The following is an 18,038-nucleotide window of genomic DNA, read 5'->3' on the forward strand; positions in this document are numbered from 1 at the left end:
TACATGCCTTTAATCCCAGCACTTGGGAGACAGAGGTAGGCAAATCTCTGTGAGTTTGAGGCCAGCCTGGTCTACAGAGTCCAGGACAGCCAGGCTACACAGAGAAGCCCTGTCTTGAAAAACCAAAACCAAAATAAAATGCAAAACAAAACCACCAAACAAATAAATGGTTCTTATGTGAAAACTTATATTTTTAAGGGGTTCCATTAGCAAATATTTTTTTTTTTTTATATTACTGGAGATTGATCTGAAGACACACAAAGAAAGATTGATGGCTGTTATTTTGCACATTATTTTTAATTAATCAGAGACTTTTTAGGTTCTGAGAAAGACATGATGGAAGAGGAAAAGAAATTTCCATTTTTACTGTTCAGTAAATGGCTGTTGGGAATGTGAGGAGAGGCTTTTGGACGTAGAACTGAAGCAGTAGCTCTCGTGAGTCAGCCTTTGTGTCCCTAATTCTGACGACCTTGTGTACCATGCTTTCTTTTAAGGCAGCCTTGGACACAACCTCTAAAGAAGATTTGATTTTTATTTCTGGACTGCATATACCTTATAAAGCCATCAGAATGTCGGGAGCCTCAGTGAAGGTCGCTGTTCGAGTGAGACCCTTCAATTCTCGAGAGATGAGCAAGGAGTCCAAGTGCATCATTCAAATGCAAGGCAACTCTACCAGTGAGTACACGTGCTTCTCCATCAGCGCATACTCCCCTTCCCTCTCTGCTTCTCACTGTGAGCAGAGCAAACGATCATCATCGCCGTTCACAATGAGCTATTGAGTGTCTTCCCGTCAGGACTGTTTTCTGCAGAATTTAAATATGAGCTGTTTGTTTCATTCTTTATAATTGGGATAACCTAAATAGCGGGGTGTTGATGCTTACTTACCAAGTTTAGATTCTATGACAGGTATAAGCAGTGATTTTTTACCAAATTCTGAAGTAAAATATAACTTTAATACCCTCCCAACATTTTTCTTTCTTTTATTAGCTACAATTTGAGCTTGCTAAAATGTTTTTTAAAACTTATTCTCGGGGTTGGGGATTTAGCTCAGTGGTAGAGTGCTTGCAAGCGCAAGGCCCTGGGTTCGGTCCTCAGCTCTGGAAAAAGAAACAAAAAAAAACTTATTCTCTTGGCTGGATGGTGGTAGCACATTCCTTTAATCCCAGAACTTGGGAGGCAGAGACAGGTGGATCTCTGTGAGTCTGAGGCCAGCCTGGTCTACAAAGCGAGTTGAGGACAGCCAAGGCTACACAGAGAAACACTGTCTTGAAAAACCAACCCAACCTAAACAAAACCAACGAAACAAACAAAAATCCAAAACCAAACCAAACCAAAATGAAAAAAAGTATTCAAACATATTTTCTTGATTTTTAATGGTTGATTTGAGCATTGGTTGTAATATACAGTAAAATACCAATGCTGGTGGCACACACCTATAAATCATAGCACTTGGGGCATTGAGGCAGCTAGAAGTTTGAGGCCAGACTGAGCTGCAAAGTGAGTTCCAGGCTAGGGTGGCTATATAATGACTCTGTCTTGAAAAATGCAATATAGTCAACATATCCTGAAACAGTCATTTCTTCCTAACTTGTTTCTCTATTAAAATGCTTAAATAAAAATGACTTAAGCTTGTTTCCTTTGCACTTACACTTGTATTACTAAATTATTTATATGGGTCTGTAGACAAAATATTATTTTAAATAGGAGTAGACCTACCATCTTTTAGTCTGTAGTTTGTAATAAATCAGAATTGATTTTTTTTTTCAGACTGGTTACTGTTACAGCCTCACAGTGGACTATTTAAAAGTTGATCATAGGGCTGGAGAGATGGCTCAGTGGTTATAGAGCACTAGCTGCTCTTCCAGAGGTCCTGAGTTCAATTCCCAGCACCCACATGGTGGCTCACAACCATCTATAATGAGATCTGGTGCCCTCATAATAAACAAATTAAAAAAAAAAGTTGATCATAGGAATAGCATGACGTACTAAAATACCTGTGTGTGTGTTGCTAGTGATCTATTTGCATTAGTTACTTTACTTTTCTCATTGCTGCAACAAAATAGGTGACAAAACAACCTAAGGAAGGAAAGATTTTGGCTTCCAGTCTGAGGGGGCCATCCTGCATAGGTGCAGGAGGGTGAGCTTGCATGAACAGTCAGGAAACAGAAAGAGAGGGACAGACAGACTGACTGACAGACAGAGATTGCTATGTAGCTCATGTTCTCCCTCCTCTCTCTTTCTCTTTTTCCTCCCCCACCTGCTCTTTTTCTGAGACAGGGTTTCTCTGTAACCTTGGTTGTCCTGGAAGTCACTTTATAGATCTGGCTGGCCTCAAACTCAGAGATCTATCTGCCTCTGCCTCCCAGGTGCTGTGATTTTTTTTTTAAAGATTTGTTTATTTTATGTATATGAGTGCTCTATCTGCATATACACCTGCATGCCAGAAGAGGGTATCAGATTATGTTATAGTTGGTTGTGAGCCACCATGTGGTTGCCAGGAATTGAACTCAGGACCTCTGCAAGAACAGCCAGTGTTCTTAACCGCTGAGCCATCTCTCCAGCCCCAGGTGCTGGGATTAAAGGTGTGTGCCACCACTCCTGGCTGTCTTAATAAATGAGGTAGTGGCTTCCTGAGGAATACCAGGTGAGATTGACCTGTGGTCTCTACATGGATGGATACACATATGCATGTTTACCCAGTCTCTCTCACACACATACACATTAAGACAAGAACTGTAAATGCAGGTTTTGGAAAGAGCAAATAAGATGGTTCAGTAATGAGACAGCTGTAGGATGTGCTTGAGGAATAAATAGATTAAAGCTATTTTGAAAAAATATTTATATGTAATTTTATGTGTATGACTATGAGTGTTTTGCCTATATGTTTATGTAAGTGTGTCATGTACATAACCTGGTACCTGAAAACACAAGAGGATTTTGATTCCCTGAAACTAGAATTATCGGTTGTGAGCCGCCGTCACATGGGTGCCGGGATTCAAACCTGTGTTCTCTGTAAGAGCAGCAAGTGTCTTATTAAAAAACAGAAACAGGAAGCCTTGAACCGAGACCAATAACTCATTACAATGAGCGTTTACAAGTAAGGAAGTGTGGACAAAGGGTATATTGTGTGGGACACTGACACAGTGCAGCTTCTATGATGAAATTTTTTCTTAATTTCTATTTTTATTTTATTTTGGGGAGTGGAGGATGCAAGGGCAGAGGGTGGATACAAAGGGGCAGGGAGATGAGTGATATTAGGGTGCATGATATGAAGTTTGCAAAGAATCAACTAAAAAGTTAAAACAATAGTTTTAGATTGAAAGAGTACATGTAGTTTGTGTGATTTGGTTTTTTACAAGACAGAGTTTCTTTGTGTAGAGCTGGCTGTCCTTACTCTGTGCACCAGGCTGGCCTCCAACTCAGAGATATGCCTGCCTCTGCCTCCTGAGTGCTCAGTACCTGTGGTTTTAAATGTAGCAATGCTGGAAAAAAAAGGATAAGCTGTAGCTCTGTGTTAGTTAGGTGCTGTAAAAGGCGATTATGCTGGCAGACTGGCCTGCCTATAGATCACAGCATTATAGCTCCCTATGTGGGGCGTAGAATGTCCCTTCTATAATAATTTTTACGAAAAGTAGAAAAGCATAAAGAATACTTTGGGGAATAAATTTGAAAGCTTAGTGACAGGCAGCCTTTTTATTTAAGTGTCCTGTGGTCTCAGGAAGCATTTTGTGGCATGGGCATGTATTACTGTCTTAAATATGTTAGATACAGACAAATATGTAAACAGAGAGACAAATGGTTTTACTCAGGAATGCTCATTATTATCCCATGTTTCCTTCACTTTAGAACCATTTTTATTTTGTTGGTCTAATTATGTAGTAAAAAAGAAAATGGGTCAAAAGTAATGATTTAACTTTTAACATTCATGCTTAAATTATGTGTAAGTTTGGAGACACTGAACAAATTCTCTCAGACAAAGGAGGTGAGTAGAGCTGATTTTCTCAGAGTATAAGATGGAATTGTAATATTTTGCTTTGTCTTCCATAGAATTCTGTCTTGTTCTTGGTTACATAAATCCACTTATTATCAGTCTTCCTTTGCCTAGAATCTTAAAATTTTTATTTTTTAATGCTAAGCTAAGTGGAATAGAAGTAACTTTGCTTTTTTTTTTTTTTACCCCAATTGCTTATATTGCATCTTTAAAGGCTTTCCCATCCACATATGTGCATTTCTAAACCCTTACAACAGGCACAGAGAATGTTCCATGTCTATTGATTAAAAATATGGTCGTGGCCAGTATGGGGATTTGAGAAGGACTGATACAGAAGAGAATGCCTTTATTGTTTTGCATTTTGAGACAGGCCTCACTTTTGTAGCCTACATTCCTCTCATACCCATGATTATTCTACCTTAGTCTCTTGAATGCTGGCATTAAAATTGGGTGCCACTACCTATTGGCAGGAAGAAATCCTCTTTAAATTTGTATGATTTTTTTTTTCTATTATGAACTAATCTTAATCAGTCGTGTGAAAAGAGAGGTTGGGTGCAGTGTGCCTGTCCACAGCAGAAGTTAGTGCATGTCTGTTCAAGGCACAGCCTAGCCCCATAGCCTGTTCTTCTGAAATCCTTGTGCCACATTTTTGCTCCTTTCTTTTCCAGAGAGGAGAATCTTTACTTCTAAAACCACATGTCCACTTGATTAAATGTTTCAGAAAAGTAAGAGGATGTGCAGGCCCTGTCCTGCACTGTCAGTGCCCTTCTCTTTTCTCCCAGAGTCAGGGCTGGGAAAGACTGTGAGCTTCAAGGCCTCCTTTCTTTGGTACAGGCTTGTGTGTTGGGTACTGACTTTATAGTGGACTTTCCTCATTCTGGCCTTTCTTCATTCCTTCCAGTTTATTTATGTCTTTATTTACTTATAGACTTTCTCTGTTTGTCTGTTATTCTGTGTATGTAACAAATGTGTGCCACTAAGTGGGTGTGGAGGTAGAGGACAACTTTGTAGATTCTTTTCCCTTTCACTTTTTGTGGCTTCCGGAGCTTGACCTGAGGCCAGGAGGCTTCCGTGGCAAGTACTTTTACCCACAGAGCCATCTTGCTGGCGGTGTGCCCCTGCACTTATGTTGTCTTTTCCTTCTAGGTTAGAGTTCAACATCAGAAAGATTAGATTGTGCTCTACTTCATAGACAAGATGTCAGGGATATCCCTTTCTCCTTCCCTTCCTCCTTTCTGTCTTTAATTTTTTTTTTTTTTTTTTGAGGCAGTGTCTCTTGTGGCCCAGGCTGCCCTCTAACTCATTATGTGGTGGAGGATGGCCCTTTTGTTCTACTTCCTGAATGCTAGAGTTAGAGGTGTGGGTCATTCTGTCCAGTATATAAGGTACTGTAGGTCAAACTCAGGCCCTGTGTATGTTAGACAAGAACTTTGCTACCTGAGAGACATCCCTGACCCCTGGTATGTATTTTCCTTTCCATTTTGCTAAAAAAAAAAAACAAAAAAACAAAAAACAAAAAAAAAAAAACAAAACTTTTTTTTTTAATTACTTGAACATATGTTAGGACATATTTGTCTATGATAAAAATACTGGGTTTTGGTAAATTAGAAGTATTTCTTCTGAATTCTGTTTCTACTTATCTACTTGCTTCCAAGGGTTAGTTAGCTTTATGAATACAATTTGTTAGAATATTTGTGTTGGAGCCTGTTTTTTGGTGTGTGTGTGGTCTGTCTTGTGTTTATTGAGAAGTTCCTGCTGTGGAGTTCTGTTTATAGCACTGCATTGAGGAAGAGAGAGATGATGTATCTTTTGGCTGCTTCTATAAACAAAAAATGATTTAACTGTCATTTTTTGCCACAGATAATTGTTGCTAATGTTACAGTTGTTTTCTTTATATTAGAAAAATAGTGGGTAGTTTTAGAATAGTTATTTTATAGATATTGTGGTTATTTATTGTATATATTATTGTATAGATATCATGAATATTTAGTCACTTATATTATTTGTGTGTGTTGGGGGGGTCAAAGGACAACATAGAGAAGTGATTCTACCTGTGGGTTCCAAAGATCAAACTTGGTTCATCAGGCATCATGGCAAATACTTTTACCCACTGAGCATCTAGCCAGCCCTGTTTATCCATATTTCAGCAGATCAGAGTAAGTAGTATGCTCAGTTTACTCTTTCAGGATTCTTCAATCTGGCTGTGATGATCCTCCTCATTTCTTTATTTCAGATCTTGCCTGTTGGACAAGGTGCGGATGTACAGGTTTTTACTTTGTATGTTGGTCTCATAAATTGGGAGGAGTTCTGATTTTGTGTTTCATATCCATTGTACCTTCCTTAATAAAGTATTCAATAAATTGAATTTGTTTTACCTTTCTCTTTTTCATTATCGATAAATAGCTAGATAGATAACACCTTTCATTGTTTTGGTTTTTTTTTTTTTTTTTTGAGACAGGGTTTCTCTGTCCTGTTTTGTTTTCTTTTTTTAATTCTTCTATCCTATTCTTAATGGTGTTATCTGCAGTTGGATGGTGGTAGTACACACCCTTAATCCCAGCACTCTGGAGACAGAAATAGGTGGATCTCTATGAGTTTGAGGCCAGCCCAAGCTTCACAGAGAAACCCTGTCTCTAAAATACCAAAACAAAACAAAACAAAAAACAATAATAGAAGTAGGACTCTTTCATTCTCTCCATTTTCAGTGAAAATAGCATAGTTTGTACAATGATTGTCCCTTAGTTTAAGAAACCATTTAATAGTCTATTGGATGCCTTCCCCATTTCTTTTTTTCTTTCTTACTTTTTTCTTTTTTTTTTTTTTTTAGTTTTCTTCTTTTGGTTTCTCTGTGTAGAGTTGGCTGTCCTCACAGAGATCCGGCTCTCAACATATTCATTGTCTCTGCCTCTCAACATATTCATTGTTTCTCCAGATATGTTCTGGCCAGATCCTAGAGAGCCCCTTTCACTGTGAAAAACCTTGAGGTAAATTGGAGCAGGGAAAAACAAAAACCTTACTTTTAGCAGGGTGCCTATAATCCCAGCACTCAGGGAGACTGAGGCCTGGTCTAAAAAGTAAGTCTAGGACAGCCAAGACCACCTGGAGAAATCCTATCTCAAAAACCTAAAAACCAACCAACCAACCAACCAAACAAACAAAAAACCCTTTACTTTTTTCATCATTTTTTTTTATTGTGAGGAAAATGGTTTTTAATTAAAAATAACAAACACATAAGCTCTCATATTTAGATACTTATAAATTTTAATTCATTCAGTCTTCAAAATCATCTTCTAGCTGGTTTTCTTTACTTTCTCATTGTCCTGAAGTCATTAAGGCAAGTAGTGATTATCTCATTTACCTGGGCTCTCACTTATTGTGGAAGTAGAATGTGGCTGTCTGTCCCTGGGGCTCCTCCGTCTGTGTAAGTGTCATCTGTGCTCTGCATGTCAAGATAGCTGCTGTTTTACTATCCTGTTCAATAATGTTCTTGTCTAATTTGGATATAACTTTAGGTTAAGATTGACTTGGTGTTTTGTTGTTTTTTTTTCCCTGAAGAGGGTTTTTCTTTATACTCCTGGATGTCTTGGAACTCCCTTTGTAGACTAAACTGGCCTTGAACTCCGAGATCCACCTGCCTCTGCCTCCTGAGTGCTGGGATTAAAGACTGTGTGCTACCACTGCCCAAAATGATTTATTATTTTAAATTACATATATAATTTAACATATGTATACATATATATATACATAATATATACTCACATGTATGTGCACATTAGTGCAGGTGTATTCAGAAGTCAGAGGTGCTACAGGGGTTTGTAAGTCATCTGACTTAGGTGCTGGGAACTGAACTTGGGTCTTCTGGAAGATCAGTGTGCTCGCTTAACTACTGAGTCATCTAGCCAGCTCCCTGTGTTTTCCTCATTACGTGAAATCATAGAGGGGAGTACAGTATCAATTCGAGGCTTTTGTCTACTCAGTTGAATGAGATCTAGGCTTTCCAGGTACCTTTTTTAAATTTTTAAAAATTATTTATTTTTAAATATTTATTTTTTTTAATTTTAAAAATTATTTATTTATTATGGATACATTGTTCTGTCTGCATTTAGACCTTGTAGATGGCTGTGAGCCACCATGTTGGTTGCTGGGAATTAAACTCAGGACCTCCGGAAGAGCAGACTCTGCAGTGCTGGGACTGAAGATGTGCCACCACTCCAGCTTCTTTCTTTACTATATAACTTTTAACTCTTTGTGATTGAGTAAATGGTGAACATGTGTAATATACTTAGACTTGCTTTTTTTTTTTTAAATCATGTTAGGGATGTAGTTTGTTATTTCAAATGAAATAACGCTTTATGATTACAGATAGGTATTTTGTTCAAATCTACTTTATACTTTCTATCATTTTACTGTATTGCCAGAAGACTCTAAAATGTTATGGCTTTAGGTTTGATTTCATGGTTTTGAATAATTTTGTGCCAAATATTTGACATAGGATGCTTTTGGCAGAGGAAGGCTACCCTGATGTCACTGAGGTTTTTGTTTTGTGTTTTTGAGGCAGGTCTTACTATGCAGCTTTAGACACACTCAAATTCATGATCCTCCCGCGTCAGCCTCTTGAGTGCTATGATTACAGGCATAGCCACCAGGCCTAGTCTATCACTAGGATTTTTAACAAACCCAAACATGCCTTTTGAGAAAAATCCCAAACATGCTTTTGAGAAAAGTTAATATAAAGTTACAGTGCTCCCACACTGATATGTTAATTATAGTTGCAGGCAGAGTCTTAGTAGTTTGTCGACAACAGTATAATTACCACATTAGTGACTTTGAGATATTAGATAAACAAATTTATTCTGGAGAATAAAAGGGTTCTAAATACAAATCTTGTGTTACCGCCTTGTTTTCTAGGGTTCAGTAATGAAAGCATTTCTGTATATTTATGCTGTGGTAACAAAACTGGAAAGCAGGCGAGGAGAAAAGGAGGAGGGAGTAAAATTGAGTATTTAACGGACTTTGGAAAGTTGATTATTACTTTTTACATTATTTAGTTTATTGTGTGAGTACAAACACATGCACGCATATATACACCATGGTTTATCTGTGGAGATAAAGGAACACCTTCTGGAGGCAGTTCTCTCCTTCCAGCGTGCGGGTCCCAGGGGCCAAGCCAGGTTGTCAGGTTTGATGGCAAGCGTCTTTCCCTGCTGAGCCATCTTGCCAGTCCGTTTAAGAGTCAGCCTTAAACAAAAAGGTTATTTACTTATTATTTATTTGTGTGTGTGTGCACATGCGTGTTCATTTGCACCACGGCGTGTAGTAGCTCACAAAATCCAGCAAACGTCAGACCCCACGGAGCTGGACTTACAGGTGGTTGAGCGCTGCCATGTGGGTGCTGGGAACCTGCTGAACGTGGGTCTGCTGCAGGAGGGATGAGCTCTCCTGACTGCTGAGCCAGCTCCCTAGCCCCTCTGAGCTTAATGTTAACTCAAGCAACTGCGAAAAAGAGAACAGGATTAGCTCTGGTCCATTACTAAACTAAAGCCTTTGAAACATTGCGTGATCATTGTTTTAAAGATGTTTGTCTATATTGTAGTTAGCAATACCATCCTGCTCTTTTCTGGCCCTCTTAAGGTAACCAGTTTTGACTGTGGCATGAGGAATTAAGAGTTTGAACTCAAAAGCAAAAGTTGTGAAATTTTTTTGAAGGGGATGAATGAGGGCTATTGTTCCTTTTGGGAAAAAGATATATTCAGGTCTTAGATGCTACAGCTGCTTTTCAAATTTATAAAGGGAACTTAGAAGGCAGCCTTGACATAAGATTGAATTTTGGTAGTAACTGAACCAGCCATTCAGGAGAGGGAGGTAGAAAACACAACTTTTAGGTCTGCCTGGGCTATGAGATAATTACTACACCAGTCCCCCAAGTGTATATGTTTTTAATTAGAAAATACTTCAATATTCAAGGTAATACATGTATAAATACAAAGAATAAAATATTAAAAAATAAACTAAATTGCCAGGCAGTGGTGGTACAGGCCTTTTATTTCCGTATTCAGGAGGTAGAGAATCTCTGAGTTTGAGGCCAGCCTTGTCTACAGATCGAGGACAGCCAACACTACACAGAAAAAAAAAAAAAAAAAGCTGTGCGTGGTGGCATACACCTGTAATCCCAGAACTCAGGAGGCATAGGCAGGCAGATCTCTTTGAGTTTGAGGCTAGCCTGGTCTACAGAGCGAGTTCCATGACAGCCAAGGCTACACAAAGACACACTATCTTGAAAAAACCAGACCAAAACAAAAGGAAGAACTAAATCTAAAAAAGAAGGTATGGGAGGGCTCATTGGTTAAGAACACATACTGCTCTTGAAGATTTGAGTTTGGCTCCTAGCATCTACTTTGGGTCGCTCACAACTGCCTATAACTCCAGTTGCAGGGGATCAGACACTTTTTCTAGATTTAAGTACCTGAACTCACATTTCCTATACCCCCATTCACACACACACACACACACACACACACACAATTGAAAACAATCTAAAAAAGAATATGGCTAGTGAGGTGGCCTAGTGGTTAAGAGTACTTATAGAGGACCTGGGTTCAATTTCCAGTGCCCACACGGTTCATACCATCTATAACTCCAGTTCCAAGGCACCCAACATTCATCTTTTGTCTTCTGCCACTAGGCATGTAAGTGGTACATAAATACAAATGCAGGCAAAACTCCCAACTCCCACACAAGTTTTTAAAAAAATCTTAAAAACAAAAACAGAAACAAAATAATTTCATAGAGGCAGACACAGAACTTAAGAAGTAGAACATGGGGTCTAGAGAGATGGCCCAATGGTTAAGAGTACTCTCTGGAGACAGTGCCAATGGAGAGGATGCCTCGTAAGCACATAGTAGAGTTTAGAAATCTTATCCCATTATTCATTTTCCTGGGCACTTGTGAGAGATCCAAGTGACACCAGATCCTCTCCCCTAGTGTCTTCAGCACATTCTCACTGTTCTCCCTCTGCTATTCCTTTCTGTGTTCGTTCATTTGTAATTGCCCTGCACATTTTCACTTCCTTTGATGCTCCTTAGTAGTTTTGTTAAGTTTTACCCTGTAAGTTTTGCTTTAATTTTGATATCTCTTTGATTTAACAGTAAAAAAGATGTGTGGTTTTTATCAACTGTCTCCAAAATAACCTCTTGTTATGCAGGGAGTACAGTTCTTCCCATTCATATAATTCCAGTAGTTGCTTCCCTAACTGTAGAGGCATCTCATTTATTTGTAATCTTGAGAGCAGCCTTGCATTAGAGGTGTGTGTTTTCCCTCACGTGAGGGGCTATTCAACATGAATATAACCATGTATTTTTGTGAATGGGAGTTGGCATGTCAAATGCATCTTACAGGAAAATAGTGTAATAGTCTTAATATTTGTTTTCTAAAGTTAATACTGTGGGTTAGTTTTGTGAACAGCCAGACATTGGGATGTTTGGGATCTTCTTCTCAAAATAAACCAGGAATGGGGAGGGGGATGGAAGAGCACTGTCTGCTCTTCCAGACAACCAGAGTTCAATTCTCAGCACTCATTTGGTGGTGAACAACCATCTGTAACTGTGGTTCCAGGGGATCTGATGCCCTCTACAGGCCCTGTGGGCACCAGGCAAGTAGACTTACATGCAAACAAATGACTAATACACATAAAATAAAATAATTTTTTTTTAAAGTAGGAATTACTATGTCTTCTGAGGTTCTTGATAACTCTTGTGAAAATGTTGACTTTTGTATTGTTATATTTTTCATTTGGGAACTGAAATATTTAAACTATAGATAGATTTAATATTATTTATGAAAACTATTCTACAGTTATACTGTGTGTATTGCTGGGGATTGAGCTCAGGGTCTTATATGTGCTGGAAAGACACTGAGGTAGATCCCAAGCCTTATAAAGAACTTTTGAAAAATTGAGTATTTCTGAGCCAGGTGCAGTGGTGCATGCCTGTAATCTCAGCACTCAGGGAGGCAGAGGCAGATGAATCTTTGTTTGAGGCCAAGCTGGTCTACATAACAAGTCCAGGAAAGCCAGAGCTATACCGAGAAACCCTGTCTGGAAAAAAACAGAAACAAAAAACCCCAAAATAAAAAACAACAAACAAAAAAACAGGATGGGGCTGGGAATGTAGCAAAATGGTAGCTACATTAGCTTAGCATATACCCAGCCCTGGCTTCAAACCCCAGCCCTGTACAAACAAACAAACAAACAAACAAGGAAACAAACAAGAAACCCAAGTTGGTTGTGTTACTATCAGAGGCTTCAAAGATCTGGGAGGAAAGCTTGCTGAGGAAGAAGAAAGGGATTCTTGTGAACTTACTATACTCTGCTGTACATTTTCTTTCTTTTTCCCCTTAGGGAAATGACAAATGAAGGGTAGGATCTGAGAACTTGCACTGTTTCATGTTCTGACAGAACTGGTAACTGAATGAAATACGGTTTAAGTGTTTGATGATACCCATTTTCCTAGATGTGAGAAGCTTCTGCTTTAACCATGCTTTGGGGTGGTGAAGACTGGCTTTCGGGGCATGCCTCCACCTCAGAGTTCTTACTGGTTTTTAGCTTTAACTCGTGCAGTGGGACTCCTAATTTTTGTTTTCTTATTAGAGTTTGTGGTCTAATTCTTATTGTTAAAACAGGGAAAGTTTAAGCGAATAGAGAGTTTTAAATAATGCCTGTTGTTTAAGTTTAGAGGGTAGCTATATGTGTATAGCCATATATATGCACATATATATGCAGATATACCTGTATGTAAAACAAATATATAAAATGCCTTCCTCTCTTTCACCTTGGTAATCTTTGTATGTGAGAAAAAGCATTTACATGATGATTCTTGTCTAATTGTGGCAGCTCTACAAATTCAAATTCTGAATCTGCCACTAGCTAGCTCTGTGGCCTAAGGAATATTGAACTTTTCTGTGATAGCTTCTTTATAAAATGGGAATAGAAGACATTTGCCTCACTGCCTGGTTGGGAGGATAAAAAGGGTTACTAAACACAAAGTACTTACGGGTTAGAGTAATGCTGTGGCAAATGCTGACTGGTATGTTGTACTCCTTTGTCAGACTTTGATTAAATTACCATTTATTTGTAGGGAGATTTTCTAGAACCATGTTCTAGTCACATGACTATGCGTAATGTGAGCCTCATTAATACTCTGTCAGCAGCTGAGGTTGGAACCTAAGTATGTGGCTGTGCCCAGAGGGATCCAGCAAGAGGGAGAAGTAAGCACGTAGCAACTGTTGCTATCTGTGTCCTCAACACCAGCTGCCCAAGACAGATTTACTTTTGAATCCTGTTTTCACTGATAGTTTGGCATGAAGCCTTGCCTCAGCAAAAGGAACTGGTTGAGATGTCTAGTATGTGGGAAGATTTTCTGAGCACATGTTTGGGAGAGTGTGTCTCATGTGAAATAAGAGATGATAAAAGGTTGTGTGAAAAAGAAAGGATTAAACTACAGCGTTCAGTCAGTTGCTGCAGTGCGGTATGATGGTATTAGTTATATGAGAAGTCATTTTCAACATGTGTAGAACCAGAGCACTAATAAATCACGAATCTCACTACACATACTGAAAATAACAATATTGTTTGCCTTGGATTCCAGAAACACAAACTTTCCATGACTGCCTCCTTACCAAATGCTTCTTTGAAGTAGATAGCAAGAACCTCACAAAGAGTTTGTTTTTTTCACATTGGGTTAATATAATAATACCTTTCCAATTTTTATTTTTAAAGTGTTTTAAGTATTTCAAGCCTTATGAGGTGCTTTGAAATAGAAATAGCTCATTTCCTAGTTTTAGCTGCTAACTTACTAAGGAAGGACAAACATTCAGTTCTAGAAGATTTACTGAGAACCTGTTACATACTAGGCTCTGTTCTGAATACTGGTAACACCCAAGTGAGTATTGTGGCCTGATGTGCCCACGTGTGTGTGTGTGTGTGTGTGTGTGTGTGTGTGTGTGTGTGTGTGTGTGTGCGTGTGTGCGCGTGTGTGTGCGCGTGTGTGCACTCGTGTGCGTGTGCGCATGCATTCCAGTATAAATTGCCTCTTAAACAATGGTATTTTTGTTTTTTGTTAGGACTCGATAGTATAAATGTACTGTTTGGGATGACTTAAACATATAATATATGGAGCCAATGAACTTGTAATTGAAGGGCTTAACACAAATATTTTTATTCTGTAGGTATTATTAACCCAAAGAACCCAAAGGAAGCACCAAAGTCCTTCAGCTTTGACTACTCTTACTGGTCTCACACCTCGGTGAGTTGTTCTGCCTGCCTTTTCCTTTCTTGCTTTCTTTTATCCCTAGATGTTCCAAGATCCAGTTCTTATTTTCTGACTATGGTCAAGGATGAGTTGTGTATGTTTGAGGGGCAGATTAGGATTTTGTTTTTGTTTGTTTGTTTGTTTGTCTTTTGTTTTTTGAGACAGATCTCATTGCCCACATTGGCATTGAACTCACTGTATACCCTAGGCTAGCTTCAAACTTGTGCCAGTATTCCTGACTTACCTTCTACCTTCTCAAGTGCTGGAATTACAGGCATGAGCCACACCACCAGGCTAACAAACTCCCAGTTCATGAGTTCATTTAAAAAAATTTATTTATTTGTTCATTTGTGTAATGTGTGTGTGTTTGTGAGTGTGCATGTGCAGGGGGTGCATGTGTGCACATGTGGAGAGTAGAGGTTGGTAGCTGGTGTCCTCCTCCATCACTTTCCACCATATTGAACCAGGGCTTCTCTGAATCTACAGCTCACAGACTGGCTAGACTGTTCAGGGAGCCTGAGGCTCCTCCGGAGAACTTACAGTAGAGTGAAGATGCATGCTACTCAGGGTGGCTTTTATGTGGTGCTGGTTTTCTAAACTTAGGCATTCATGTTTGCACACAAGCCCTTTACTTACTGAGCCATATCCCCAGCCTCTTGGTTTTAATTTTTTAAAGGTTGTTGTTGTTTTTTAGATTTATTTATTTATTTAGTGTATGAGTGCCCTATCAGCATATATACCTGCATGCCAGAAGAGAGCATCAAATCCCTTTATAGATGGTTGTGAGCCACCATGTGGTTGCTGGGAATTGATCTCAGGACCTCTGGAAGAGCAGATAGTGCTCCTAACCACTGAGCCATCTTTCTAGCCCTTGATTTGAATTTTTTAAAAAATTTATTTATTTTTATATACATTTGACATTCATATATGTCCATGTGAGGGAATCAGAACACTGGAATTTGAGTTACAGACCAGATAGTGGTGAGCTGCCATGTTGGTGCTGGAATTGAACCTAGGTCCTCTGGAAGAATAGCCAGTGCTCTTAACCCCTAAGCCATCTCTCCAGCTCCCAATTTTAATTTTTAATACAATTGTTTTGAAGCGCTGGTGTGGTGGCACACACCTTTATATCCAGCAGTCAGAAGCAGAGGCAGATGGCTCTCTGAGTTGCAGGCCAGCCAGGGCTATATAGTGAGACTCTCAAAAACAAAACTTAAAAGAAAAAAAAAAAAATGAGACAGGATCTCATTTGGCTTTGAATTCACTATGTGTAGCTGAAGCTGACCTTTAATTCCTGATTCTCCTGCCTCTTCCTTTTCAGTGATGAAATTAAAAGTTGGTGCTACCACCCCCAGCCATTAGTTCATTTTTGGCACAGAGACTACTACCTGAAGAGTAAAGTAGTTACTTTAATCAAGTATTTGATTCTTCCCTGACAGCTTTAGTCAATATAGAAATCTTGTTGACTTTTACAGACTGCTTCTAAACTTGAGTTTGCTTCCATTTCTGTGCCATCTGTTTCTTAGACATTTTAAGTTTTTCCTGTTTTCTGAGGAGAGATGTTCCAAACTATCCACAAAGCCTAATCATCAAGGAAAAGGTTGAGGGAGGAATTGGAAATGTTCTTCACCAAAGTTGTATATATTGAAAACAGCCACACTATTTACAGTGAGTTCAAAGAAGTAGTTTTATATGTGAACTTGACTTCTGGTCTGTTATTCCTATTTTCTACTTAAGAAAATCTTTGAGCTCCAACTACTATGGTATCTCTCTATGTGTCTGTCTGTAAAATGAAAAAAAAGTGTAGAATGGTCTTTTGAAACGTATAATATAGTTTAAATGACTATTCTGATTCCGAACATTTTTTTGAAATATGGAAGCAGTCAATTAACATAAGGAAAGAATATTATTAAAATGTCACAACTTTTCTTCCTAATCTTTACAGCCTGAAGATCCCTGTTTTGCATCGCAGAGTCGTGTGTACAATGACATCGGAAAGGAAATGCTCTTACATGCCTTTGAAGGATATAATGTCTGTATTTTTGCCTATGGGCAGACTGGTGCTGGGAAATCCTACACAATGATGGGGAAACAAGAAGAAAGCCAGGCTGGCATCATCCCACAGGTAAAGCATCTGTGACTATCAATAAATACTTTCAGTCTCAAATTGCTTTTTATTTGGCAAAAATGTATTCAGGGACTGGAATTGAGGCACTAAGACGACCTGTTTATTTTCCTCAAAGGTGCTTACTATCTAGAGGGAAAAAAAATGGGCTTGTATATAGATAGATTTTTAAGATGGGCAAGTTAACATTTTCTAAAAACTACTGTTTTCGCACTGCCATATTATCCTATCTTTTAGTGTTCTCAGCTTCTTAAAGCTTTTTTCTAAACCTTGGAACACTCAGGCCATGTTGTTCTGGTTTGATCAAAAGTTCCTGTGTAGATCTTCTCTAAGGAATATATTTTTATTTTCCCTTTTTTGTGGTCCTGAGGATAGAACCTAGGGCCTTGTGTTCTAGAACAGTACTCTGCAGTTAACTACAGTTCTATCCCATTTATTATTTTAGTTTGTGTGTGTGCTCTCATGCCAGTTTGTGGGGTTGTGGAGATCCAGCCCAGGGCTTTGAACATGCTAGGCAAGCACTTTATCAACTGCACTGAACTGTATGTCCCCATACCCTCTTTAGACTGTAAGTTTTGATGGTGATGAGTAATGTTGCAGTTAAGTTTTTGTTTTTGTTTGCTTTTTTGCCTTTTGAAAGAGTTTCACTATGTAACTCTGGGTTTTTTAGAACTCACTATGTAGAGCAGGCTGGCCTAGATCTCACAGAGCTCCCCCTGCTTCTGCATCCAAAATACAGGGTTTGAAGGTGTGCACCACCACATGCAGGCTATTGCAGTTAAGTTTTTGATCATAAGTTTTATACTCATTTTTAGTTAGTTTTATTGCTATAATGATATGTAATTAGTTATTTGGGCACAGTATGAAGAATCAGATTTGGATAAGGAAATAATATCAGTTTTCTGTTGTTGAAGGAGAATAAAAATAAGAAGCATATTTTAATTTTTATTTAAAATATTGTGTTCAGGTTTATGACATGCATATTTGGAGAAACAGAAAGAATATCTTACTAATTAATTCTCTAATGCTGTGGATGATGTAGTATGTCTGATTTGAGCTGTTCACAGTCCCTTTCATTTTGCTTTCCTAGTTGTGTGAAGAACTTTTTGAGAAGATCAATGACAACTGTAATGAAGAAATGTCTTACTCTGTAGAGGTGAGTATAGCTGTTATTGAAACCAGGGACTTTTGTATTCCTATCCCTTCATTTCATTTCATTTCTTGTCTTTCTCTTTCTCTGTCTCTTTCTTGTTTTGGAGACAGGGCCTCTCGATGCAGTCTTAGTCTTAATGTAGCTGGAACTCACTCTGTAGACCAGTCTGGCCTCAAACTCACACAGATCTGCCTGCCTCTGCCTACTTGCTACTGCAATTAAAGATATGTGCCACCCCATCCAGACTTTTTTTTGTTTTGTTTTGTTTTTGTTTTTGTTTTTTGTTTTTTGTTTTTCAAGACAAGGGTAATCCCTGAATGCTGGGATTACAGTGTGTGCCACTGTGCCCAGGCATATTTTTTCTTTTTGTTGTTGTTGTTTCTTTTACCCGAGATGGTTTCTCTGTGCAGTTCTTGCTGTCTTGGACTTGCTGTGTAGCCCAAGTTGGCCTCAAACTTGCAGAGA

General features: G+C 38.6%; 1 protein-coding gene across 14 annotated transcripts in view; it reads left to right on the forward strand.

Moving 5' to 3' along the window:
• Positions 1 to 18,038, forward strand: part of Kif1b (kinesin family member 1B) — a 138,151-nt gene that overhangs the window by 17,600 nt on the left and 102,513 nt on the right. For 13 of the 14 annotated variants that reach the window (XM_021636181.2, XM_060379057.1, XM_021636171.2 and 10 more), the window contains exons 2-5: positions 495 to 675; positions 14,213 to 14,289; positions 16,241 to 16,420; positions 17,511 to 17,576. In XM_021636181.2, the coding sequence (XP_021491856.1) occupies positions 570 to 675; positions 14,213 to 14,289; positions 16,241 to 16,420; positions 17,511 to 17,576 (429 nt within the window). In that variant the 5' untranslated portion in view covers positions 495 to 569. The remainder of the gene's footprint in view (positions 1 to 494; positions 676 to 14,212; positions 14,290 to 16,240; positions 16,421 to 17,510; positions 17,577 to 18,038) is intronic. The other variant, XM_060379058.1, reaches the window with a different exon arrangement.

Source organism: Meriones unguiculatus, chromosome 3 (assembly GCF_030254825.1).
Source record: "Meriones unguiculatus strain TT.TT164.6M chromosome 3, Bangor_MerUng_6.1, whole genome shotgun sequence".
Classification (NCBI taxonomy): domain Eukaryota; kingdom Metazoa; phylum Chordata; class Mammalia; order Rodentia; family Muridae; genus Meriones; species Meriones unguiculatus.